At 37.9% G+C, this 27,865-nt stretch overlaps 2 protein-coding genes and 1 long non-coding RNA gene across 3 annotated transcripts; 2 read left to right on the top strand and 1 right to left on the bottom strand.

The window, feature by feature from the left end:
* The first annotated feature begins 8,975 nt into the window (after positions 1 to 8,975).
* LOC114311966 (uncharacterized) lies at positions 8,976 to 12,481 on the top strand. The gene is made up of 4 exons (XM_082923167.1): positions 8,976 to 9,005; positions 9,550 to 9,744; positions 11,299 to 11,469; positions 12,258 to 12,481. Exons 1-4 carry the CDS (start codon positions 8,976 to 8,978, stop codon positions 12,276 to 12,278), a joined length of 417 nt encoding a protein of 138 aa, XP_082779293.1. The 3' UTR covers positions 12,279 to 12,481.
* A 9,692-nt stretch (positions 12,482 to 22,173) lies between these two features.
* LOC145824545 (uncharacterized) lies at positions 22,174 to 23,227 on the top strand. The gene is made up of 2 exons (XR_014366299.1): positions 22,174 to 22,230; positions 22,606 to 23,227. It is a non-coding gene; the product is annotated as an uncharacterized LOC145824545 (long non-coding RNA).
* A 1,750-nt stretch (positions 23,228 to 24,977) lies between these two features.
* LOC145823668 (uncharacterized) lies at positions 24,978 to 25,442 on the bottom strand. The gene has a single exon (XM_082923168.1). It carries the CDS (start codon positions 25,440 to 25,442, stop codon positions 24,978 to 24,980), a length of 465 nt encoding a protein of 154 aa, XP_082779294.1.
* Positions 25,443 to 27,865: the final 2,423 nt, after the last annotated feature.

The raw sequence follows: 27,865 nt of genomic DNA on the forward strand, positions 1-27,865 counted from the left end.
TGTTACCCGATGTGTTTAGGTTGTTTACCTTTTACTTTTCTTTATCGAGTCGTTTTCGCTGTGTACAGTCGTAGGCTCAATACCCGGTTAAGACCTTATCTCTTAATTTCAAAAAATCATTTTGTGCCCAGAGTACTGTGCCATTCTCCACATTTGTGCAAAACAGGATTTGTTCTTTCATAAAACTGCAGGGTTCGACCCAGGTCATATGAGAACAGTAGAGCAAGGACCTATCTGAAGCTATATAGATTCCAGACTGCAAAACAAAAGAAAAGAGGGAAAATTCGGAGCATCTGAGTGTGTTTCAACTTCTGCAAGTTCCGTCATTGCATCCCGTCTGTCCAGAATGAGCTGTGTGTTCAGAATGAGCAGTGTGCTGTTACGGGCTGTGTGTTCAAAATAAACGGAGTACTGTGTTATAAGCTGTATGTTCAAAATAAACCGAGTACCGTGTTACGGGCTGTGTGTTCGGAATGAGCAGTGTGTCATACGAGCTGTAAGTTCAAAGTGAACAGAATACTGTGTTGATTGTTTCAGAGCCAGGATGGCAATCAGAAGTGCTCTCCTTGAGGACCATTCCCCGTCAGAATAGAGCGGTTTACCGCCACTCATTCCATGAGGTGCTTTCTAAAGTGCCGCTTTGTTTGTTTATTGCATTCCCTAAACATCATGCTCTACATTGCTTGTAACATGCATTGTATCATCGCACTTATTGCATTTATTTGCATCTTGTGTTATCTTGTATCGTTTATCCTTTTACGCTGAGCAACATTTAGGATCGTTGCCATCCGGGGCTTTCTCAGGTTGCGTTGTGCATGCACCTAGGCGGTTGCTTTCGGTCCTCTTCTCACGTTTTCAGCGTGGTTAGAGTGTTCCTTTCCTTACACGATTTTAGCATGTTTGGAATTCATCTTAGCTTGCATTGTTATGCATGCTCCATTCTGAAACACTGGGATATGTCCTTGTGTTTCTCCCTCTTTGGTTAAGAGCGTCTAGAATATGTTCCAAGGCTTGAGCCATTTCGAAACACCGAGATACATCCCTATGTTTCTCATTCTTTTTGAAACATCGGGATACGTCCCTATGTTTCTCCCTTTTCGGTTAAGAGCATCTGGAATATGTTCCAATGTTTGAGCCATTCCGAAACACCAGGATACGTCCCTATGTTTCTCCCTTTTCGGTTAAGAGCATTTGGAATACGTTCCAATGCTTGAGCTATTCCGAAACACTGGGATATGTCCCTATGTTTCTCCTTTATTCCAAAACACTGGGATATGTCTCTATGTTTCTCCTCTTTTCCAAAACACTGGGATATGTCCCTATGTTCCTCCTTCTTCCCGAAACACTGGGATATGTCCCTATGTTTCTCCCATCCCACCTGCATTGTCATGCACACTTTATCTGCATTGCTATGCATCCCCTTCGCATTGTTATGCGTCACACTTAGGTTGCATTGTCATGTATCCCTCGACTTGCGTCATTACGCACTTTTCACTTGCATTGCTATGCATATTCCTAACAATATTGTACCTGTTGAGTTTCTCTCTTTTATAGGCACGATGTTGTATGTACGGTTCATTTTAAGCTGGCGCGACCAGACGAACCGGACAGGTATTGTATGTACTCTGCGTGAGACATAGCCAGAATTGTATAATCCTCTTACATTCTTACTACATGAAATGTAGTTTGATTTGCATTCTTGCTTAAAATTGTTGCATTTTTGTGTATATTTGCTTCATTATAGCTGTCTTTGCATGATCATAAGTTATGTTTGACTTTTTGCATTATCACTTGCATTTTGCCCCTGTCTGCGGGCACATTTCTTTGTTATCTTGCATGTTTGTCTAAGTCTTCGGCCTTGTCAAAAATGGGTCATCTCTGGGCTTTGACATTCACTCCCGTCACTTATGACTTTCGAGTTCTGTCAAAGAGGGACAACTGTAGACACCCCATTTTTGACCGACCTTAAGATTCAGACATCATTGATTGAGCGCTTGGTGATGGTGCATGTTGTGCTCGTTCTGAGGTTTCGGAGTTTCGGCTGAGAGCCTTACCTCCGAACCTTGGGACTCTTTTATGCTTTGTCTCGGTTTGCGAACCAGGTTCTGTTTTCTCTTCCCGAAGGGAGGGAGAGGTCTCGTAGACCATCTCTCAGTGGCCGTAGGCTACTTTTCGTGGTCGTAGACCACTGTTCTCGTTTGGAGACTAGTTTCTAGTTTTCAAAGCCGTCGGCCGTGCACCTCGGTTCAGGATCGCTTAACTTTCTCCGTTCGGCATGGTTTTTGGAGAGCTTGAACAATTTGAACCTTCGTTTTAGCTTCTTGACGAAGCTTAAATCTTTTGAACCCTTGTTTTAGCTTCTTCAGGAAGCTTGAACCTTTTGAACTCTTATTTTAACGTCTTGAGGAAGCTTGAACCTTTCGAACCTTTGTTTTAGCTTCTTGAGGAAGCTTGAACATTTTGAACCTTTGTTTTAGCTTTTTGAAGAAGCTTGAACCTTTTGCTCTAGCTTCTCCAAGAAGCTTGAACCTCTCCAAGAAGCTTGAACCTCTGCTCTAGCTTCTCCAAGAAGCTTGAACCCACTTGTTTCTCTATAAGAGAGGGCCTCCCTCTCCTTTAGAGGGGTTGAAAAAAATTTGTTTAAGGAAAAGCACATATATCTCTCTATATCTCTACATTCTAGGCTTAGAAAGGGTGTTTCTTCTTGGCTTTTAACACCACACCTCATAGCCACACACCTCCACCATTGATCTAAGGTTCTTGGAGGGTCTTGAGAGGTCTCAAAGAGCTGGTTTTTGGTCCAAGAAGCTGCTGGTTTTGCTAAAGCTACAAGGGTAACACACTATTCCCTCTTTTAAGCTTTATTTTGCTCCATCTTTTATCCATACTTGCAAGCATATTTGAGCTTTGGTGTAAACTGAAAAAAGTCTTGTTTTGAGGTCCTTTTCATGTTTGTTTAAGGTCACTTTGTTGTTGGGGGTCATCTACCCCCTTGCATGCTTCATTTTACCTTGTTTGGAGCGATGCCTTAGAGCATTTGTGTTGGCCTTTGTTTGGCCTTTTAGCCACTGAAATCCAGTGAATTTTTAGTGGTTAGCATGCTATTTTGAGTGCCAAAATCAGAGAGGGGTGACCCTCTCTCTCCTTGTTTTATTTTCTAACATTTTTGGCCTTACAAAGGAGCTCTTATTTGCATGCTTCCAAGCCAAGTTTCAGGCCATTTTTTATGAGTTTTAGGACCTGCATAGGCTTTGTCCAGAGCTTGTTTTTCCATATTGGATGTCCATCTTGCATATGTAGAATAACCCTCTTCAGAGCATATCAAATGAGCATCTCATTCTTGCATGCATTAACCATGTTTCAGTGAGTTTTTGGGCTTTATTTGGCATGTCATACCTCTGAATTTTGCTGGTTTAGTGGCCTCTTGATTGCCTCACATGCTTGTAGTGCAAATCCTCTTTACTAGCTTACATTGCATGCTATTTTGGCCTTTGATTCTTGCACTTTTTGGCCATGCCTTAAACTGATTTTGTGCATGTTTTGTACTGCCTTAGCTCTGTTTTTGGGCCTCATGGTCGAATGATGTTTGCTATGCATGGTTGTAATTCAATACCCTTGCCTAGCTTTGAGTTTTGAAGCCTATTGCATGTGTATTTTGAGGTGTTTCCATGTTTTGGCATCACTGTGAATCATATTTCAGAGCTTATATGTATGTCATATTCCCATGTTTTCCACTCTTTAAATGTGTTTAAGAGTTATGCATGAAAACCTCATTTTTGGACCATTGCATGAGCTTCATTTCCATGCTTTGCGAGCCATCATTTTAGTCCATATTTGCTACTGTTTTGGCCTGCATAGGGACAATTTGGAGCTGGTTTGGCCATTTGAGTATTGCTTTGCATGCCTATAGTGTAATCCACTTCACTAGTTTCGGTATTTGAGCCATCTAGCATGCATTGTGTGAGGTGTTTGCATGATTTGGGACCATCTTGCATGTCATTTCAGAGCTAGAAAATATGTGATTGTATGCCATATTTCATGCTTCCTATGCTTTGGTGGAGTTGCACTTTGTGCCTTAGGTTTGGTCCCTTGCATTTGTGCATGTTTGCATGTGTGTTGTTGCTTCATTTTCATCATCTATGGCCGCTGATTTGAGTGTGGCTGAGGCCCATTCATTTTAGTTTAAGTCCATCTTGCATTATGTATGCCATATCCATGTTGTCGCATGCTTGATCGTCGCATTGTGTATGCCTTGTTCTTGTCTTCGTGCATGTCCATCTTTGTATGTGCATTGCGTATGCCATATAGTTCATGTGCATTGAGTATGCCATTCTTAGTTCATAGCGTTGTGTATGCTAGTTGTGTGTTTGCATATCATCCCTCGCATGCTAGCATGATTAGGTTGCATTGCGTTTAGGGTTACATGCTAATCGTATTGTGTATGCCATGTATATTGCATTGTGTTTGGAATAGGGTTTAGTCCAAACACAGGAAACGAGGGACGTTTTGTACTCCAAGTGACGAAACGTGCCTCGATTCTCGGTCGCCGACACTCCGGATTACCCATGATGTAGTTTAGGTGCATTCATTTTACATCGAGTCGTGCAATTCGACTCCTCGGCCATCATGCATCAAAATGCGCGATTAGTGGCACGAGGATCGAGGACTACTGTCATGACCCAAACCCGGCCCTATGGGTTTAGCACCGTAACTGGCCAGTAATCTGAGATTACTGAAGGCCTGCAGAATAGTAGTACAGTAAAACAGAGTACAGGGCCTGGCGGAAGCCAAAACAGTAAATAAACAATGTCCAATGAGCTGTGACAGTCTGTATGCAAAAAGACTTTCCATACATATAAACAAAATCAGTACAGAGCAGTATGCACACTATATACAATCATTCAGACTAGGGACCCAATCCCTTACATAACAGTACAGTAACATGCAGTCTATACAATCCATTCGGTTATTACAAAACAGTAAGACAGTACAGAAGGGGGAGCCCTAAAACACCCCTAAGCCTTAGCACGATAACTCGGAACCTCGCAGTGAGGCACATAGGCTGGCTTGACAAAACTGGAGTAACACTGACGCTCCTAGCCGCGGTCTAGTGCCTGTACACCTACAAATATATATGAGCAGTGAGCTAAAGCCCAGTGAATAACATAATGCGTAAAGAGGTTAAGAATGAATGTCCTTACAGTATGAAAACAGTTCAATTAAACAGTATTTCAGTTGTTCAGTCAGTACAGTCATATGTGGTACACCCATTAGCATAACAGTACAGTAAACAGTAGGTCTTAAAAGACCGAACAGTAATCATGGCTATCAGTCAGTAAACAGTAGTGGTTCCAACAAGGGAACCGACAGAGATTTCTGTTACAGTAACAGTAAACAGTAGGTGCTAAGGATGCCACAATACAGTTCAGAATATAGGACATACATTCATTTAGTTAACAGTAATCAGTTCAGAAAACAGTACAGTTCAGTTGTTCAGAAGATAATCATTTGTGAACATATCTTTACACAATCGTTACTCACAGTGTTCTGGGCTACAGTATGCTAGAGCGTGTCTCCCCAGTCGCCAGCCTTACACAGTTATCAGATTGAACACACCAAGCTACACAGTTGGGGAAAGATAATAACTTAACCCCTAATTTGCCTCGGTGTGTTCTACATCTATATCCTCAACAAGATGTCTTAAACTAGGTCTACGAATGCCTAGAATGGGATGAGGATGCAAAGATGTGACCAGAAAACAGTTTCAGAATTTTCAAAAAAACAGAGTCCTGCTCGAGCGCAGGTTTACCCGCTCGAGTGGACATGCAACAAAGGTACACGCTCGAGCGTCAACTCTCCCGCTCGAGCGTACTGTAAAAGTACTGGATGGGTGAATTCTCCGCTCGACGGGCGCTCGACGCCCGTTCGATCGTGAGACACATGCCTCCGCTCGAGCTCCCAATCCTTCGCTCGAGCGGACTGTAAAATAGTGCAGAGAAATACTGGATGCTCGGATTCCACGCTCGAGCGCCAATTTCCCCGCTCGAGCGGAAGTGCAAAATCCTGGGAATTCCAGATTGCACCTCCAAGCCAAAATCAGGTTCAAATGCATCAAAACCAATCCTCTTGGGCCCATTTTTCTGGAAAACCTTTATATACACATGGAATAACATGGTTCAAAGCTCAATTTGAGAAATCAAAGCCCAATGGTGTTTAATTCAAACTCAATTTCAAATCAATATCAAGAACAATATGAACATGCAGACATGCATGAATTTTAAACAACTTCAAAGTTCAATTTGATGCTTTAAAGGAGCCGATTGATCCAAAAACAAGTTGAAAACATGGACCATTACAAGGTTATGGACATGCATGTACCATTTTACCATGAAATCAACTCACAACTCAACAATTCAAACATGCATGCATGAAATGAGCTTCAATTCACCATTAATTAACCAATTCAAGACTTAGCTCTACAATTAGACATGAACCATGCATGAATCAACTTAAAGACAAAATCGAAAAGATGAAATTCATACCTAGGTTCCTTGCATGCAAGTCTAGAGGTTCAATTATGCACTTAAGCTTTCAATTCCTCAAGATTCAAGCCAAATCTCTATGTTGAATTCACTACTCTCCCTTCCTCACTCTCTAAGGTCGGCAAGAGCTCAAACAAGGCTGAGGAAATGTTTTGATTCAAGTGTGGTGTAGCTCAAAGGTGTATAGGTAGTGGCCCACTCAAGGGCAAAGTTGTAAATGAGTCAAACTCTGCAATTGGTCAATATTTAATCTAATTTAATCATACCTAATCAGTTTTCAGATAATTACACCGTAAAATCACATTAATTATGATGATCATAAAACATCAATCAATTCCCGGTTCGGCCCCCGATAAGGCCTTCAATTAGCAGTTTAAACATAAAACGTGAACAGATCAAATAATCAATCAAACAAATAGAATACAAATTAACACACACACTCAGTCAATTCAATTCTAGTTTTCAGTCAGTCAGTTCAATTCAGTACTTTAATCAGCTCAGTTATCAGTCATGATCAGTTCAGTTTAACGGTAATCAGTGTTTATCGATAAGCAGTAGTGAGGGTTATTACAACTACACTCCCTGGAGCTTGTGCAATGATGGGGAAGGTGGTCATGTACACATATGTTGAAAATATTTTGCCATGCCCCTTTCTCGCTCTCTGTTGCAGCAAACCGGAAACCAGTAGCAAAAACTGGTCAGCAGCCTTCTGGAGATTTATACAGTGTTCTGGGACCAGTTGCAAACAGAGGCAAATCAGGGCATCGCGATGGATTTCCCGACAAGGCGACTTGAGCATGCATGCATTCCTATCATTCGGAACAAAGCTGAGGCAGTTCATTTTGTTTAATTTCCATGCTAGTTTCCTTACTTACTTAGTTAATTCGTTAATTAATTAATGTTGTGTAATAATTAGTTTAATTAGCTAATTTATTATGAGGGTAAGACTTGGGGATTGGGAGAAATTAATAAATGCTAAGGTTTTTTTTTTTAAATCAAAAAATCAAAAAATTTAGATTGGGAGATTGGAGCTCCCACAAGGCTTGGGGTTAAAAATCCCCTTTTGCTTAATATATAGTATTAGCCTATCACACGTGCTATGCACAGGATAATTGCAGATATTTATATTTGTTTTAATTTTTTTAATATATAAATTATGTTTTTAAAGATTTTTCATAAAAATAATTTAACAATTTTATCGCTAACCATAGTGTACATGAGAAATTAAAAAGGCTACTGCAGTAACTATGCACAGGCTGTATCTATAATTATTTTTATGAGGGAATTTTAAATGTTAATCAGAAATTTTGACCAAATCAATAAATGAAGTCATGTGGATTGAAAAAAGTTAATAAATGCTGATAAGGAGATTTTGACTAAATCAATAAATGTTGAGTTTTTTTTTTTTTTTTTTTTTTTTTTTTTTTTTAAATCAAAAATTTAGAAAATTAAGATTGAGAGATTGGAGCTCCCACAAGGCTTGGGGTTTAGAAATCTCATTTTTCTTAATATATTTACAATTATCTATATATGTGAATTGCGATTTTTAATTTTTTTTTAAATGTCTTTATTTTTTCCCTTTTTTATATTATATTAAAGTTTAATATTTTGATAATAATCATATGTGTTGGACTTTTAAGAAATTTTTTTTTATGCTTGCTCTTAATGCATTAAAGTGTTATTATGAAGGATAATTATCATATGTATTGGTACTTTTCAAGGAATTCATATTTGTTGGATTTCAAAGAAATTTTTTTATGCTTGTTCTTAATGCATTAAAGTGTTATTATGAGTATAAGACTTGGGGGTTGAGAGAAGTTAATAAATGCTAATTTTTTTTTTTCATCAAAAAATTAGGAAATTTAGATGCTTGTTGGAATGCATTAAGAAATTTTTTTATGCTTGTTCTTAATGCATTAAAGTGTTATTATGTTTGTTCTTAATGCATTAAAGTGTTATTATGAGGGTAAGACTTGGGGGTTGGAAGAAGTTAATAAATGCTAATGTTTTTTTTTTTTTTAAATCAAAAAATCAAGAAATTTAGATTTGGAGATTGGAGCTCCCACAAGGCTTGGGATTAAAAATCCCTTTTGCTTAAGGGTCTGGCTTTAGTCCAGTCCACGATCGGACTGGACCGTGCTGTTGGGTCCGTGGAGGTTCACCATAGATTCCGTTTTGAAAATATGAACCGTTCAATATGTAGAACTCGTCGAGTACTATATGCCTATAAAAAATTACGTTGATCGGATATCGATAGCTATGTGATCAAATCAGTTTTATATAAAAAAAAATGGACGGTGAATAAATTAACGGTTGACAAAAAACTATTTTGATCACATAGCTATCAATATCCGATTAACGTGATTTTTTATAATTACATAGTACTCAACGAGTTCTACATATTTAACGGTTCAGATTTTCAAAACGTGACCCATGGTGGGCCTCTACGGGCTCAACAGCACGGTCCAGTTCAATCGTGGACTGGACCAAAGCCAGACCCTTTGCTTAATATATAGTATAGATATATAATAGATAGGTTTATTTTTAATTACACTTTTTAAATAAGTGTGATTATATATTTTTCAATCATACTCCCTAAATAAGTGTGATGGTATAAAATATTTTAATTTAATTTTTATATAAAATAATATTCCCAAATTCGTGCCTATTCTCCTTGCCTTCTGTTTTTGAAATGAAGTCCTAATTCGTTTTTTTCATCACAACTCCGAACCATTGTTGAAGTTATTCACTCACATTACCACTGAAGTTTGTCTTTTGAAATAAAAAATCTCTTAAAATTTATGGTGAGTTTTTTTATTTTTATACCCTTTTTTTGTATATATATATTTATAATTATGATTATTATTAATGAAATTTTATAGATATAGATTTTCAATGTGAGTGGGTGACTTGGGTGGTAATGATACGGGTTCTATAAATCAAAGTTGAAATTTCCAAAGTTGAAAATTCCAATTTTTTTTTGTAATTAATATCGTTGAGGTCGCAGTTTTTGCATTCTTACACGTCTCTCTCTCTCTCTCCGTCCAGCGGGTATCTCACACCACCAATCACCACCGATTACAGTCCCTCCGATCACCACCGATATCTTCCGACTTGGAGGTCGATTCTGATTTTGAGCTCCTTCCGCGGATTTTTTTTCCTTTGTGAGTTTCTAGGACTGATCGAAGGAAGATTCGCTCAGGTCTGTCTCTACGCTATCTTTCTTTCGCGAATGTGACGCATTTGTATACATTTTGATGTATTGTGTTGATAAATCCTAATGTTGCCTCAGATTCTTTGTTTTATAGTTCAGTCCTATCATCTGTGCAATTAGGGATACAATAATTCAAGGTTTTTATAAAAATCGTCGAGTGCCTCTCAATGATTGTTTGTAATTTTCTTGTGCTTTATATCTTTGGGAATCATGAAGAAGAAAATAGCAATTCTGAAATATATATATTCCAGAAATTCACTCAATTTCTAGAGAGCTTGACAAAAAGTTCTTAGTCTTTAAAATTTTCAATTCAATTTTTAATTTGTGTTAAATTGTTTGAGGCCTGAATTTTTTGATCTTTATGTAGTTTAAATCATGTTTATAAGATGGAATGAAAAGAGGCTTTAGTAAAGCAAAATCATAGTTATTTTGGGGGTGACTTTTATTGATTGTGCAAAATTGAAATTGTGTAGAGGCCTGACTCTGATGAATTTTTAAAAATAATTCTCTACCTCATAATTTGATCAGGTTTTGAGTATGTAAAACCTGGGAAAATTTATGTTCAGCCATGGGTACAAAACTTATTAGGGGCAGACATCTCAAGGATTCTAAAATTTGGGTGTTAAGAAAGGCATGTCCTGATTTGTTCTGTTACAAATGGTCCTGGTTAAAAATTTGAAAACTAGTCATTAAATGCTTTTTTGTACTGGTGGTATTTTGCTTCGACATTTGTTGAGTGATCGCAACCTGAATGGTATAACCCATGTGTTCGTTGATGAAATTCATGAGCAAGGCATGAATGAAGGTGCAGTTCCAAATAATTTTTTCTTTTCATCTAGGTTTTGCACAAAAGCATTCAATATCAATTATTAACACTTTTTTTTGTTCATCAGACTTCCTATTGATTGTGTTGAAGGATCTTCTTCCGTGACGTCAAGATTTGAGATTGATTTTAATGAGTGCTACTTTAAATGTTGAGTTATTTTCCAATATTTTAGAGGAGCACCAACAATCCACGTTCCGGTAAGCTGAAACTTGAGTTTGTTGTAGTGTATTATGTTTTCTTTCTTGGTTAGTGCTGTTTCTTGAACTGATTATGGTGTTGGTGTTTGGGCATGGTGTACCCTCTTTCCCAATTTGACCTTTAACTGAAATTAGAAATCGCATGGGAAACTTTATATAGAGACTGTTAATGCAAACAAATTTTAGAAAATTTTTTTTGGATACCACTGTACGGTTTCTGAAACATGAGTTGCATGGTTTATTGCTTTCTGGAGCCATTTTTTTTTTTTCTTCTTAGTTATTTTTTATTTTTGTAATGATAAAATCATGTAATATTAACTTATTTACAACTTGAGTGAGGTTGGGCATCTGATTTGGTTAAAGTGGCTAATAACATGTCAATTTAATTTCCCACTTTTCTCTGATATTGCTGCATTTAGTTGAGATAAGATCTGAAAAATATGCACTTTGCAAGTGGGGAAGAATTTGTTCATTTGATCTTTTTGCAATTGACGTGAATTATATTTTGTCTATATTTAGGGTTTTACATACCCAATGAAAGCACACTTTCTGGAAGATGTATTGGAAATGACTGGATATAAGTTGACTTCTTTCAACCAAATTGATGATTATGGTCAAGAGAAGATGTGGAAAACACAAAGACAGCTAGTGCGATGGAAAAGGAAAAATCAGATCACTGCTCTTGTTGAGGTATTGCACTATGCTCAAATTCACTCTCAAAATTCAGTTCCTACCTGGAATTCATTTCTAAGTTATGGCATCTAGCATAGGTAACTCTTGTATTGTGCCCAATGGAATAGCAAGAGCTAATGTAGAGAGAACATCAAATCTCAGCAACTAATGTCTCTAGCATATTTAATTCAGCCTCTCATGTTTTCCTGTAATCCATGGACTCTCTATTGCAACAATGAGAAATCGAAGTGTTTGTTCAGCAATGTCTTTATGCATGATGTGGTATTAGTTAATTATTAACACACCATTTAGTATTTAAATTCTGTATCTAAAGGTACTAAGGATATCAGATCTATTACAACTTTGAGCTGTCGGATTATGAATTTCATGTTGAGTTACATACAATTATGGGTTATTTATCTTGGACAAATTGACATGTGTCCTATCCATATCTGTGATTGCTTGGCATAATCAATCTAATTAGAAAAAGAAACTTTTTTTTTCCTTGTAGAGAACCTAGCGTTTAACATTGATGTATTGAGAAGTTGTCATTATTCTTGTTTTTGCATTATGTTCACGAATTCAATCCTTGATGTTAGTTATGTCAGCTGTATATGGCTGTATATGGAGTAAAGTTATTCTTATTATAAATAGCAGTTGCAATATGCATATCAAACTTGTGTGCTGCCTTTAATTTATCATACTTCCTATAACTAGTGACAGGTGCATGATTTACAAGTCTCTGTTTTTTTGCATTTTTTATATCTCAAAAATTGAGTTTTCACTTCATGTCTGACTTTCTGCAGATGTTCCTGAAGGTTGTGTGATTATAAAGAGACAGATTCCCATCACCAATTTGTTCACCTGTCTATGGTTCAATGAAGTCGATCGTTTTACTTCCAGGGATCAGTTGAGCTTCTCCACTGTACAAGTGTAACACACTCAAAATAAAACCATAAATTATGCAACCATAGCATCTATAACATTGGAGGGTAAGATATATTCACTTATCGGAGTATTCATTACAAAACTATTACATGTTGACGACAAAAGGAAATGCCCTACGTGCTTACAACTTTCCAAGTCAACACTTGATTGCAACAAAAGAGGGTCAGAAGCCCTTTACATATAAAGCTCTTGGTTTGGAAATAAAAACCTAAAACACAGAACAAAGCAACTAAAACGAAGACTTCAGCCTCACGACCTCCCAAGCTTATTCCTTGGAGACGGCATATCACCTGTACCTGAAAATGATGTCCCATATAGGGTGAACCAAAGCCCTGCAGAGATATGCTAAACATAATATGAGAATTAACTAAAACATTAGCATTCGGTAAATGTTTAACAATCCAAAACTATCTTAACCCTTTCTCATAATCAATCAACATTGGTTCCCATACATCCATACACATCCTTTTATTACTTAAGTCAATTCATTGTTATAGTTCATTATCATCCAAACATTAAAAAAAAAAAAATGAGACTACAACTCATATATTAACACTTCAATAGCAAACATCAATCATCACTTCCATAACTTTGCCATTTTACAGAACTACGTCCGAGAGAACCGACACCCATAAATAAATAAGGTTTCGGGACTTTCACCCAGGACATTCCGGCCAATTTAATTATTAATGGAGTCCATGCCCTATCTCCTCCCACACAATGGAGTACATCTCCTATCTCCTCCCAAACAATATGCATATACAATGTGTTTAACAAGTTGTCATGTACAATGACTAATCCATTCACATATACAATGTTTTCACCCAACTGTTATATTCAATGACATATTCCAATTGATTAGTTTCATTTTCCCTACTCAGCATGTTGTGTCTACAACAATTATGACTATCCTCCACCGATGGCCCAAAACAGTTATTTCTAAGCAGATAATAAATTTATGAAACAGATAAATTATCAACATTCTCATAGGTGAGTGATTAATCTAACCCACTACACCATTCAACCACAATTTTCTCAAATTTCAATATTCCCAAACTAATTTCATACTTCCGCAAATTACCAAATTAATTATACAAGCTAATTATTTAAGTTCACTTAGGGCATTTTTTCCCTATGTTCTCAAATATTGCCCCCAAGGCCAAATTTCACTCATATTCCACACACAACCCCAATTTTAAGTGTTACGTACATATGATGTTCAAAAATGGAAAACTTTTCTTTCATAAATTTCAAACTCAAACCCTAACTTTCCAAAATTTTCAAATCCCACCATTTATACAAAATGACTAACATTTAGTTTAAAACTCATAAGAAGGAGTAGTTTATCCTTATCTCAAATGAAGAGATTCAAAGGAGATGAAGAGAGGAACCCAAGATGCTCTAAATCCAATATTTTTCGTATCAAAGTGTAGCCCACGCGATACTTTACGCTTTTTACAAAGGAAGTAGGGTAGAAACCCTTTAGATTAAGTGTATTTGTAGAGAAAAGAAGTGTGTAGAGAGAGAGAGAGAGAGTGTGTGGGATATAGGGTTTGAGAAGAAATGGAGTTGAAAAAGTTATGTATAAACCCGCTGTTGCGAATTGATATAAACAGGGCTCGCTCGAGCGAAGAAGTGGTCGCTCGAGCGACTAGAAACAACAAACACCTTGCTCGAGCGCATAATTCAAAGCTTTAGGTCTATAAACCCAGACGCACGCTCGAGCGCAAGAGTGCATGCTCGAGCGCAAGAGTGCTCGCTCGAGCGAAGTAACTCATAATATAGAGCTCGCTCGCTCGAGCGACAAAAGCCACGCTTGAGCGAAGAATACCAACCTTCAGGTTTTTCCAAGACGCAGGCGCACGCTCGAGTGCAAGAATGCTTGCTCGAGCGAAGAGACACACCACACAAATCTCGCTCGAGCGAAGGAACCTTAGCTCAAGCGAAGGAACTAAAACCCAATGCTCGCTCGAGTGAAGAAAACAAAAAATTTGGACAGCAACCATTTATTTCAATTCACCACCAACCTGTTCCAAACTTACCCAACACATCCTAAAACTCAAATACAAGGAATTTAAGGACGACAACAAGATATAAACAACAACAATCAATCACGGAACTGAGTCCGAAATACAATGAATAAAGGAGAAAAAATCGGGATCGCTATAACCTTCCCCCTTAAAGAATTTCATCCCTGAAATTAGATATATATATATATATATATATAAGTTTCAAAATGGTGATCTTTTCAATACTCAACATGATTACACTACAACCCTATCAACATGATCCACTACCGATCATTCCATCTCTTCTCAAGAGACCAACTTAGCAATATATAGCTCAATATACCTTATCAACATGCATCCCTTTGAAATTCAACAAATTTCATTACCCATATTCCACAATTCCATAACATATTCAATGTTAATAATATATTTTCATTTGTACAACACATTCAACATATACAATGTTAAATTAAACTCATTTCTTTAAAACATATGCAACAATTTCAATATTTCCATAATTCCGAAACATATACAATGTTCTTGAAGTTCATCACAAAACAAACTTCTCAATATAAGCTGAAACATCCACAAATAGATCCGGGTATTTTTCTCGGACCTCCAATTCACGTTCCCAAGTGGCTTCCTCAACCCCGTGATGTTTCCACAATACCTTGACCAAGGGAATCGTCTTGTCTCGTAAGACTTGGTCCCGCCTATCCAAGACCCTCACGGGTCTCTCCTCATATGAAGCATCCTCGTCCACTCCTAAGTTGGTACAATTCAATATATGAGATGGATCCGGCTCGTATTTCTGAAGCATACTAACATGAAACACGTCATGCACTCCGGACAACTGCGGCGGTAAAGCTAAACGATAAGCAACCTCACCAATCCTTTCAAGGATCTCGAAAGGGCCAGTAAATCGAGAGGACAGCTTCCCACTCTTTCCAAACCTCATCAAACCCCACCTAGGTGATATTTTTAGAAAGACGTGATCACCCACCTTAAATACCAAAGGCCTCCTCCGATGGTCGGCATAACTCTTTTGGTGACTCTGGGCTGCAACTAAGCTTTTACAGATAAGTTCAACTTTCTCCGTCGTTTCTCGCACTAACTCTTGGCCCAAAAGAGGTGTATCACCCACCTCGACCCAACAAACTGGAGATCTACACGGTCGGCCATACAAGGCCTCAAATGGTGCCATACCAATACTCGATTGGAAACTGTTGTTATAAGCAAACTCTACTAAGGGTAGGTGTCTCTCCCACAACCCTGTAAAGTCAAGGACATAGCCTCGAAGCATATCCTTAAGGATTTGAATGGTACGCTCGGACTGCCCGTCAGTCTGAGGATGATAAGTCGTGCTAAAAGTCAATCTAGTGCCCAAGGCACTGCAAACTCTGCCACAACCTAGCTGTAAAACGCGGATCTCTATTCGAGACAATCGACACTAGGACCCCGTGCAACCTCACAATGTCCAGAATATATAAGTCAGCAAGATGATCTACCGAATCTCTCATACGCATAGGAATAAAATGCGCCGACTTAGTCAACCGGTCCACAACCACCCAAATGACATCACTACCCCATTGAGTCCTCGGAAGACCCACGACAAAATTCATCGTGACGTGCCCCCATTTTCACTCGGCTATAGGCAAGGGTTGCAACAAACCCGCTGGCCTCTGATGTTCGGCCTTTACTTGCTGACAAGGCACTTGGATACAAAAATTGCCATATCTTTCTTCATCCCTCTCCACCAAAACTGGCGACTCAAATCATGATACATCTTTGTGCCTCTTGGATGCACCGCAAGGTGTGAATGGTGAAACTCTCGGAGTACTTCCTTCTGGCAAGACTCCGACACAAACAAGCCCTCTCGGTACCTCACACTCAAGTCAGGATACACAGTCAAGCCCTTCTCTACCTTCCCACTAGAGATCTTCTCCCGGAGGGGTTCTACCTTAAGGTCACCTCTCTGTGCCTCTAACACTCGATTCACAAGTCTAGGCTGTGCAACCACAGAAAACAAGGCTGCAGACTCCACAGACTCGCCCAGGTGCAAGTCAAACTCACGAAGTGCACCTAACATCTCCCATTCCCCGATGGCAATACAAGCTACATCACTAATGGATTTCCTACTTAGGGCATCGGCCACAATATTGGCCTTCCCCGGATGATAATTCAACTCGAAGTCATAATCTTCTATAAACTCCATCCACCTCTTCTGCCTCAAATTCAAGTCCTTTTGTGTAAACAGATACTTCAGACTCTTATGATCCGAGAACACCTCGAATCTTTCACCATAAAGATAGTGCCTCCAAATCTTCAAGTCAAATATCACAGCTGCTAATTCTAGGTCATGTGTAGGGTAGTTTCTCTCGTGTGTTTTCAACTGTCGTGAGCCATAAGCTACTACCTTCCCCTCTTGCATTAATACACAACCCAAACCCTCTTGTGAGGCATCGCAATATACTGCATAACCCAAACCCCTCTCTGGAATAATCAAGACTGGAGCGGTGGTGAGTCTAACTTTAAGTTCTTGGAACGACTTTTCATAAGTCTCACTTCACACAAATTTGACCCCTTTCCGTGACAATCTAGTCAAAGGCAAAGCTAGTCTGGAGAAATCCTTTACAAACCGACGGTAATAACTGGCCAATTCCAGAAAACTGCGGATCTCAAAGACACTCTTAGGCTGTGTCCAATCCAGCACCACCTCTATCTTGGATGAATCAACAGTCACCCCCTCCCTAGATACCACGTGACCTTAGAACTTAACATTTCTTAGCCAGAACTCATACTTCCCAAACTTAGCATACAGCTTATGGGTTCTAAGCAACTCGAGCACCACTCTTAAGTGTTCCTTGTGCTTCTCCTCAGAAGGTGAATAAATTAGAATGTCGTCCACAAAAATGACTACAAAGCGATCCAAGAACTCCCGGAAGATCCGGTTCATCAAGTCCATAAACACAGCTGGTGCATTGGTGAGCCCTAAATGCATCACCAGAAACTCATAGTGGCCATACCGCGTACGAAATGCCGTCTTCGGGATATCTTCCTCCCTGACCCTCAACTGATGGTAACCCGATCTCAAGTCTATCTTAGAGAAACAACGGGATCCTTTCAACTGGTCAAACAAATCATTTATACGAGGCAAAGGGTACTTGTTCTTAACCGTAGCTCGGTTCAATTTTCGGTAATCAATACAAAGTCTCAAAGTCACATCTTTCTTTTTAGAAAAGAGGGCCGGTGCTCCTCAAGGTGAAGTACTAGGGCGAATAAAGCCTTTATCTAGCAACTCCTGGAGTTGAATCTTCAACTCACTCAACTCAGCTCCGGCAAAACGATATGGTGCCATAGAGATTGGTGCCGTGCTAGGCACTAAATCAATAGAGAACTCAATCTCTCGATGGGGTGGTAAACTAATAAGATCCTCGGGAAAGACGTCCGAGTACTCACAAACCACTCTAGGCAACTCAGTTCGGGTCTCATCATACTCACTACTCATATAGCTAGCGAGAAGACAACATAGCTCACTCCACCTTCGCAGATCATACACCGGTGGTAACAACCTACCAACTTGATCTCCCAAGAAATGAAAACAATCCCTGCTCAAGGTACATACAGTAACTCTATGGTGGTAACAATTTATAACAGCCCGGTATGACGATAGCCAGTCCATACACAAAATCGCATCGAAACCCGTCGTATCCATCAATTCAAAAGAAAAGGGAAGCCAACGATCAACGACCTCTATATCACAGACCCGACACCCCTGTTTCAGAACCAACTCACCCCTAACAGGAGACACAACACAAATAGGAGATGCTAACTGCGCCAACTCCAATCCCAAAACAGATGCAAAAGTAGAAGATATAAATGAATGTGATGCACTCGTATCAATCAACACATTAGTAACCGAGTTGCAAAACAGAAAGGTACCTCTCACTACTGATGGAGCAGGTACAAGATCTGGCACTGTAACAGCATATACGCGCCCCGTAGGCCTCTGATCCACTTGCTCACCCCTCGGAGCATAAGACTGCTGCACAGACAGAGCCGAAGAGGCTCCCTGATTGGCCCTCGAGGTCGGAACTGACTGCGTTGGCTGGTGACTCTGTGTCTGCCTCGAACCAGACGCACCAGGTGTGCCACATAACTGTGGGCAAAACCTCTTCAAGTGCCCCGCCTGCCCACACTGATAACAAGCGAGCGGCTGACCTCTGCCTTGACTCTGGCTCTGAGAACGAGTCGAAGAAGAAACTGCTCTCTGACCTCCTCCTCTCTGCGGGCAAGTTGGAGACTTGTGGCCCAGCTGACCACATTTGAAGTAAGTGATGTCTCCCTGATCGCCTCTTCCAGAACTGAACTCGGTACTGGAAAGGTAGATCTAGAATGTGCTTCGTGGGACTGCTGAGGGTTAGAACCCCTCTGCCTTTTACCGTCCCCTTGACCTTCCTGACTCCTCTTGGAGCTCCTCATCCTCTCCTCCTCTGTGTGCATAATCGTCTCAAGATGGGTTGCAATCTCCACAAGGCGCCCATAGTCCCTAATCATGGACCCGGCTACTCAGAACATGAGTCCGGTTCTCAGCTTCTTCTCAAACTCCAAACAATGGCGTTCCTCAGACGCTACCAATTCAGGTGCAAATCTCGATAAACTAGTAAACGCGGCTTCAAACTCTGCCACTGGTGTATTTAGCTACTTGAGCTGACAGAACTGATCCCTTAACTTCTCCCAAACAGTGGGAGGCAAAAACTTCTCTTGGAAGGTGTCAACAAATGCCTCCCAAGTTTCACCAATACGCCCTCGCGTAAACTTCCACCACTGACCCGCGTCCCCCTTCAACTGGAAAGACGCCAAGGTCACCTTCAGGACTCCGTCTTTGATGCCAAGCATCTCAAACGTCTTCGTCATCTGTTCAAGCCATTCATCAGCCTTCAATGGCTCCTTAGGGTCACCCAAAAACTCGTCTGGATTCGACCGGAAGAACTCCCTCTTCATGAAAGAAGGCCCTGCTTCTGCTACATGGGCCTGGGCTTGATTCTCAGCTTTGAGAATGCCCATAAACTCCCTCAATGCTCCAGCCATTTCGCGGGCTAAAGCATCCATGGCCTGTTGTCTAACCGGCTTGGCCACATTGGCCTGATCAACACCCTCCTCCTGTGCCGAAATCTCATCCGGTAAAGGCACCTCCTGCATCCTAGGCCTACTACGCCTGCCACCACAACCTCGTCCTGACATCTTAGTAAAGGTAACAAAAGGATTAGCACATTCACATTGTGCCGAAGCTATTTCACTCGCGTTCTAATACGATGGACAATTGTAATTCACTCCACATAAGCATATAATCACATAAGCACTTACGAATTTCATTTCCAGATAATGACTGTCCCGTGGTCTTGCTAGAGTTCTAGTTAGAAACGGCAGTGATCAAGTGCCTTTCTAACAAGACTACCAGAAACCCAAGGATCCAATCAACATCCTATAAACTAAATCCCATACCCATATAGTCACATAAACATGTTATCACATAAGCACAGAACATCATACATAAGTCTCTAACAAGCGAGAAAAACCCACTGTGGTACTAACCACTTCCCATGTACCCAAAGTATTCAAACCCAGTACGCTCTGATACCAAGTTGTAACGCCTTCAAAATAAAACCATAAATTATGCAACCATAACAACTATAACATTGGAGGGTAAGATATATTCACTTATCAGAGTATTCATTACAAAAGTATTACATGTTGACGACAAAAGTAAATGCCCTACGGGTTTACGACTTTCCAAGTCAACACTTGGTTGCAACAAAAGAGGGTCAGAAGCCTTTTACATATAAAGCCCTTGGCTTGGAAATAAAAACCTAAAACACAGAACAAAACAACTAAAACGGAGACTTCAGCCCCACGACCTCCCAAGCTAATTCCTTGGAGACGGCATATCACCTGTACCTGAAAATGATGTCCCATATAGGGTGAATCAAAGCCCTGTAGAGATATGCTAAACATAATATGAGGATTAACTAAAATATTAGCATTCGATAAATGTTTAACAATCCAAAACTATCTCAACCCTTTCTCATAATCAATCAACATTGGTTCCCATACATCCATTCACATCCTTTTATTACTCAAGTCAATTCATTGTCATAGTTCAATATCATCCAAACATTAAAAAAAATGAGACTACAACTCATATATCAACATTTCAATAGCAAACATCAATCATCACTTCCATAACTTTGCCATTTTATAGAATTACGTCCGAGGGAATCGGCACCCATAAATAAATAAGGTTTTGGGACTTTCATCCAGGACACTCCGGCCAACTTAGTTATCAATGGAGTCCATCCCCTATCTCCTTCCAAACAATATACATATACAATGTATTTAAGAAGTTGTCATGTACAATGACTAATCCTTTCACATATATAATGTTTTCACCCAACCGTCATATTCAATGACATATTCCAATTGATTAGTTTCATTTTCCTTAATCAGCATGCTGTGTCTACAACAATCATGGCTACCCTCCACCAATGGCCCAAAACAGTTATTTCTAAATAGATAATCCATTTATCAAGCAGATAAATTATCTACATTCGCATAGGTGAGTGATTAATCTAACCCACTACACCATTCAACCACACAATTTTCTCAAATTTCAATATTCCCAAACGAATTTCATACTTTCGCAAATTACCAAATTAATTATACAAATTAATTATTTAAGTTCACTTAGGGCATTTTTTCCCTATGTTCTCAAATATTGCCCCCAAGGCCAAATTTCACTCACATTCCACACATAACCCCAATTTCAAGTCTTATGTACATATGATGTTCAAAAATGGAAAACTCCTCTTTCATAAATTTCAAACTTGAACCCTAACTTTCCAAAATTTCAAAATCCCACCATTTATACAAAATGACTAACATTTAGGTTAAAACTCATAAGAAGGAGTAGTTTATCCGTACCTCAAATGAAGAGACTCAAAGGAGATGAAGAGAGGAACCCAAGATGCTCCAAATCCAATATTTTTCGGATCAAAGTGTAGCCCACACGATACTCCACCCTTTTTAGAAAGGAAGTAGGGTAGAAACCCTCTAGATCAAGTGTATTTGTAGAGAGAAGAAGTGTGTAGAGAGAGAGAGTGTCGGATCTAGGGTTTGAGAAGAAATGGAGTTGAAAAAGTGATGTATAAATCCGCTGCTGCGAACTGATATAAACAGGGCTCACTCGAGCGAAGAAGTGGTCGCTCGAGCGACCATAAACAACAAACACCTCGCTTGAGCGCACAATTCAAAGCTTCAGGTCTGCAACCCAGACGCACGTTCGAGCGTAAGAGTGCTCGCTCGAGCGAAGGAACACAAAACATAGATCTCGCTTGCTCGAGCGACAAAAGCCACGCTTCAGCGAAGAATACCAACCTTCAGGTTTTTCCAAGACGCAGACGCACGCTCGAGCGAAGACACACCACACAAATCTCGCTCGAGTGAAGGAACCCTAGCTCGAGCAAAGGAACTAAAACCCAATGCTCACTCGAGCGACAAAAGCCTTGCTCGAGCGAAGAAAACAAAAAATCTGGAGAGCAACCATTTATTTCAATTCACCACCAACCTGTTCCAAACTTACCCAGCACATCTTAAAACTCAAATACAAGGAATTTAAGGACGAAAACAAGATATAAACAACAACCAATCACGGAACGGAGTCCGGAATACAATGAATAAAGGAGAAAAAACCGGGATCGCTATAACAGGACAGAATAATGACCGAAGTTAACTGGAGCGTTGATATGTTTATGGATCGTGAAAGGTGAAATTTTGTGATTCAAGTAGTAATTTATTTATTACTATATATGTGTATTTGTCCGTGTTCTCTTTCAATATATGTTTAAAGTGTAATATCACTGCTATTGTCAACTTATATAGCTTTCATAGTAAAGGCCATCATATGTTTATAACCAACTTGATATGCTGATAAAACAATCATTTCAATTGATGATAGACCTTGACTCAAATCAAAACAGTTTTCTTGGTGGAGTTCAATAGAAATTACGATGTTGGAGCATTCTTAACACCCAGAATTCTGATTTTCAGACCTTTTAGTGTACTTGTATTTACACAAATGATTTTGTTGGGCTTATTTCATTTATTTTTTTTAAATACTAATTTGTTTTAATTTTTACAGTTCTACAATTTTAAGTGGAGCGAGTACTATGTATCCGAGATGGCCTTATCGGTAATAAATTTCAATTCCTTTTGCATTAAATAAAATCATTATGTTGATTTCTTTTGGTTGATATCTTTGTATATAGTAATTGTTTTCTTTGAAGTTATCTTTGATTTGACTAATTTTTTTTCATTAAGTTTATGTTTGGGTCTTTTTGAAACTTCTTGTTCATTCCGAAATGGCTATTGGGATACATAACAAACATTTGAAAGCAGCAGCTGCTAAGGTGGCAGTTTTAAAGAGATGGAAAAGGTACCATGTGGAAAAATGTTCTGTTAATTATGTTATTCGTTGGTACTCTTTAGAAGCATTTATGTTTTGAGAGTGAAAAAGCATATTTGCTCTCAAAATTTAGCGAAGTACTTTAAAATTGTAATTAAATAGAGGCTTGAAGTTTTAAAGTGAACTATAACTGGACAACTCAAACCCTGGCGCCCCCCCCCCCCCCCTCTCCATTGGATTTTCCCTTAATCAACCTCTTGATCTTTACACTGTTATGTAGCATAGCCTATATATAGTTCTTTTTAATGTAGTAAAATTTAATGTTCCTAACTAATATAATTACAACTTTTTTTGCTTATTTAGCCTCTTTTTGTATTCAATTTGGTGTTAAAAAGTCCTCCAATTTGGTAATATAATTTCAATAGGTTTAACTCAATTTCTATGTTTGATCAGTCTGTTATATATTTATTTTTATTTTTTATTTGTATTGGCAAAGAAAATTTGAGAGTTACATTAAAAATTAGAGCAAAGAGATCAATTGAAAATCTATGGCTTCTACATAGATTATTCTCTCCCTCTCTGAGATTGTATGCATGTGAATTTTCATGTTTGTAGATGTCACTAGTTGGGTTAAGGTTTGCATGTCCTATCGGGTTAAAGCAACTAAAAACATATTAGTAGTTTGTGTTAATGAGTTGCTATTTAATATTCATCAAGAAATTAATTTATTTTATGTGAAAATGGGGATAGAGTAATCAATTTATTTATTTTTCATTTTGAAGAAGGTGCACCTTAAGGTTGAGAGCACTTGATGAAAGATCAAGCTCTATGACTATATTGTAAATGGGTGGTCATTTTCTTCTCTCAAGTAGGTACTTCTTATCTTGTATATCTTTTTCTCATCAATAAAATCTCTTTTGCTGATTAAAAAAAAAAAATAGCAAAAAAATACGCTGACTATCCAATTTTATTCTTCTTTCACATGTGCCAGTACTTTAAAATTATTTTGTAGTCAAAGTGCATAAAACATAATAATCACATTATTTCAATTATTTTGATCCAAACACACATCTTTGTGAATTTCTTGCCTTTATTTTACCTTTAGCCCAAAATTATTTCTAAAGAAAAGGCAAATTTTGCCTCTGAATTAATTTTTGTTTTCATTTTTTAGGCTAGAAATTACTTAAAGGGATGCAAAATATGGTTAAAGAATTCAAGGACCGTGTGCTTCAAGTTTTTTGATTTTTTTAATATATGTAACTACTGTTAGATTTTTTTTATTAATTCCTTTGTATCTACTTTTGAACATTCAACTTTCATTTATTAAATATATGACGTTATTTCATTCAATATGTGGTTGTGATTCAAAGGTTATGCAGTAAAATTTTACTCTGTATAAAAGTAAAATTTTATTCTGAAATAAGAGTAAAATGTTACACTTTGAATCTAAAAGTAAAAGCATAAAAGTAAAATTTTACTCTGAAATAAGAGTAAATTGTTACACTCTGAATCTAAAAGTAAAATGTTACTCTGCATAAAAGTAAAATTTTATTCTTTATAAAAGTAAAATTTTACTCTGAAATAAGGTAAAATTTTACTTTAAAAGTAAAATTTTACTCTAAAATAAAATAAAATTTTACTGTGAAACCACAGGTTCATCATATCCATAGACAACCATTCAACAACATAATAAATCTTTACTTTGAAATGCAGTAAAGTTTTACTTTCGTGTGAATAAAGGTAATGTTTTACTCTGTAATAAAGCAAAAATTTACTCTGAAATACTGAAAAATTTTACTCTGAAAGCATAGGCTGAGCACAGCCATTTCAAACCTTCACACCTACTGAACAAACTCCATTATAAGTTCATTTACATGAAACTTATTCAACCACATTAAAAAAAAAAAAATATTAGAATGTCAAACTCAACCACAAAACAAATAAAAAACTTGAATAGACAACCATTCAAGAACACAGTAAAAATGTCTTTTATTGCAATGTCTCCTTACAAATCTAGTCTAAAAGATTATAGTATTATTGCTATGGACTATTTATTGCAGAAGAACTACATTATTTTCATACTTTTATTACAAAAGCAATAATGTCTTTCATGGCGATGTCTCTTTGCAAGTCTTTCTATTATGACCGTATTTCTTACATATACCATATTGTACTCGTCTTATCTTCTCACCCCTAAATGGAATCCTATTCTTCCTTGGCCTACCAAGTGGCTTCTTACAAATTGGAGGAAGGACAACAAGATCATCCATAACTACAAGAGTATTCTCAACAGTGGGTATTGGATAAATGAACTCAGCATAGCAAGCTTTGAACTTGCTAGTGTAATAAAATGGTTCTACATGTGCATAAAAATCACCTTCGCTCTTTTGGATAGCAGTCGTCGCGTGAGCACAAAGAAATCCATTCAATTGCCATTGGTAACATGAGCAAGTTCTATTCAAGAGGTCAACACTAATCGATGGCCGGGATTGAACCTCAAAAACATGATCACTTGAACGACTAACCAACCAAGTTCTTCCACTTTTAAGAGCATTTACTAATGTTGAATCCATCTCCGGACAAAGAAAAGTATTTCATTTCTTAACTTGTTCTCTTCTTCTTGACTTCAAGTCCATGATCTTCAACCTAATTGAATCAATCATCTTCGTAGTGGGCAAATGACGAGCTTGACGGATCCATGAATTGAAAGACTGCCACATTCGAGTGCATTTCACCGTATTTTTGTCCTTTAAAATATGCATTAGTTCACTTGTCATAGGGCAAATTGGATAGAAACCTACAAACGATCCCTTTTTTCTTCATCTTGTAATTCTTTCAAACACTGATTAAAACATCCCACTATCGGAGCATAAGCACATGAAGAAAACAAAAAAAACTATTCTACTCCTGAAAGTATTGCTGAAACTTGGACTGGAGAACCTATCCCTCAAATTGGCCTTCAAGTGTTAGAGACAAAAATAATGGTAAGCAGTAGGTAAAACCTTGGGTAAAGCCTCCAAAAGTCAAGCGTTTCGACTAGATATGAAGGTAATTGGTTTTTCATCCAACAATATATTCGACAAATACATAAAAAACCATTCCCAACTATCTGTAGTCTCCGTATCGACAATTGTCATTGCAAGAGGGAAAAACCTGAAAAATAACATTTTACAATTAGTGAGTATATTAAACGAAAAAGACAAATACAGTAGATTTTTACTCTGAATAATAGTAACATATTACTCTGAGAATAAATAACTTGTTACTTTTGAATAAACTATAGTAATATCTACCTTGATCCCTATCGTTCGCTATAGCTGTTAACAAGGTGCCCTTATATTTCCCCTTCAGAAAAGTTCAATCGATAAATAATAGAGGATGACAATGCTTAAACCCTTGAATGGAAGCATTAAATGCAACAAAAAACTTATTGAACTGTCCACTTTGATGGTTGTAGTCAAGATTCAAATAGCTACTCGGATTTGTGCTTATCACAATATCCATAGACCATCGAATCTCATCATAAGACATAGAGAAATCCCCAAAAGTAGTAGCCCTAGTTTTCTCAACTCCCAACCAAGCATGATTGTACGTAATGGCGAGCCCGTATTGATCTGTAAATTGACACACAACATCAATTGGACGAGTTTGGGGATTTCCACGAACTTTATTAATAATCAAACTTGTAACCAAATTTGAACTCATCCTTGAGTTTTTAGAAGTACAAACTGCAGCTCCACAACTATGCTCATCATGTAGAGTCCTAATGTAGAAAAAATTATTAGTACTCTCTAGAGATGCATGTACTCGCCATAAACAATCTTTGGACTCCCACATTGAACATACAACAGTGACCCGACACTTCTCATTCTTTACATACACAAACTCCTATCTCAATGGCATATTTACATAATGTAGTCCGGACATCCTTTGTACCTTCAATAAATCTTTGACCTACTTGAGTAATTCCATTCACCCATCCACAAGACAACAAAGTCCTTTCTTCTTGTTGACAAAACATAGGGGGTAAATCCATTTCATCATCAGTAATGTTGGATCCACTAGCACCCCCTGATTCTCTAACTCCATGTTTTTCATTTGAAATGCCCATTTCAGTTATAGTCACATCAACCCGGTCAACACCAAGGGGATAAACAAGCGACAACATATTCTGAAAATCAGAATTATCATCAATCATGCATTGCAAATGTCCAAGTAAACAGTACGATAACAGTATGCAATCACTACTGTCAAACTTCTTCAATTTACAACTTAAGAAATCAGTTAAATCCTTTAACGTGCAATTTGACACAACCTTGAACACAATGGTACGATCACCATACTTGCATAACAACATAAGAGGTGGAGCTATTTTACAAATCTACAATCAATTAACAGTAAAAATTTACTGTCAATCAAAGTAAAATTTTACCGCCACTACAAGTCCAAAACACAAATAACAAAAGTATAGAATACCAAAGTAAAATTTTACTGTCATTCTAACACCATAGTAAAATTTTACTCTCATTCTCTCAAACAAAAACAGAGCACGTACCAGAGTAAAATTTTACTTTGATTCTGTCAAACGAAATCAGATCAAACATAACAAAATAAATCTAAAAAAAGAAAAAAACAAAAACAAACAAACAAAAAAAAAAATTAATCAACAAGTCAACATACCTAATTAAGAAGAAAAATCTCTAAAACTCGATCAACACTCACAAATCTCAATGAAATTCTCGTTTAATTGAGAGTGTTGATCGTCGGCGGCGAGATCGTCTATTGTTGACCAAGGAAGAGATCTTTGGCTCCGAGATCTTCAAATTTGGAGATCGTCTTCATTGATTTCATTCTTGATTTCGTAAATTGTAGCAGATCCGTATATTATATCTGAGCTCAGATTTCAAATATATGATACATATATATAGAAGGGCAATATTATCATAAAAAAAACTAGAAATTATAAAATGTCCTTATCAAGGCAGGCATCTCTTAC

The sequence above is a fragment of the Camellia sinensis genome, chromosome 4 (assembly GCF_055761805.1).
Source record: "Camellia sinensis isolate YWXY chromosome 4, ASM5576180v1, whole genome shotgun sequence".
Taxonomy (NCBI): domain Eukaryota; kingdom Viridiplantae; phylum Streptophyta; class Magnoliopsida; order Ericales; family Theaceae; genus Camellia; species Camellia sinensis.

Excerpts from the sequence above, each read along its gene's own strand:
- LOC114311966 (XM_082923167.1), top strand. The coding sequence starts at position 8,976 with ATGGTGGGCCTCTACGGGCTCAACAGCACG. Across the intron at positions 9,006-9,549 it reads TCTACGGGCTCAACAGCACG|TTTTTGCATTCTTACACGTC; the intron begins GTCCAGTTCAAT and ends TTGAGGTCGCAG. Across the intron at positions 9,745-11,298 it reads TCGAAGGAAGATTCGCTCAG|GGTTTTACATACCCAATGAA; the intron begins GTCTGTCTCTAC and ends GTCTATATTTAG.
- LOC145823668 (XM_082923168.1), bottom strand. The coding sequence starts at position 25,442 with ATGGATTCAACATTAGTAAATGCTCTTAAAAGTGGAAGAACTTGGTTG.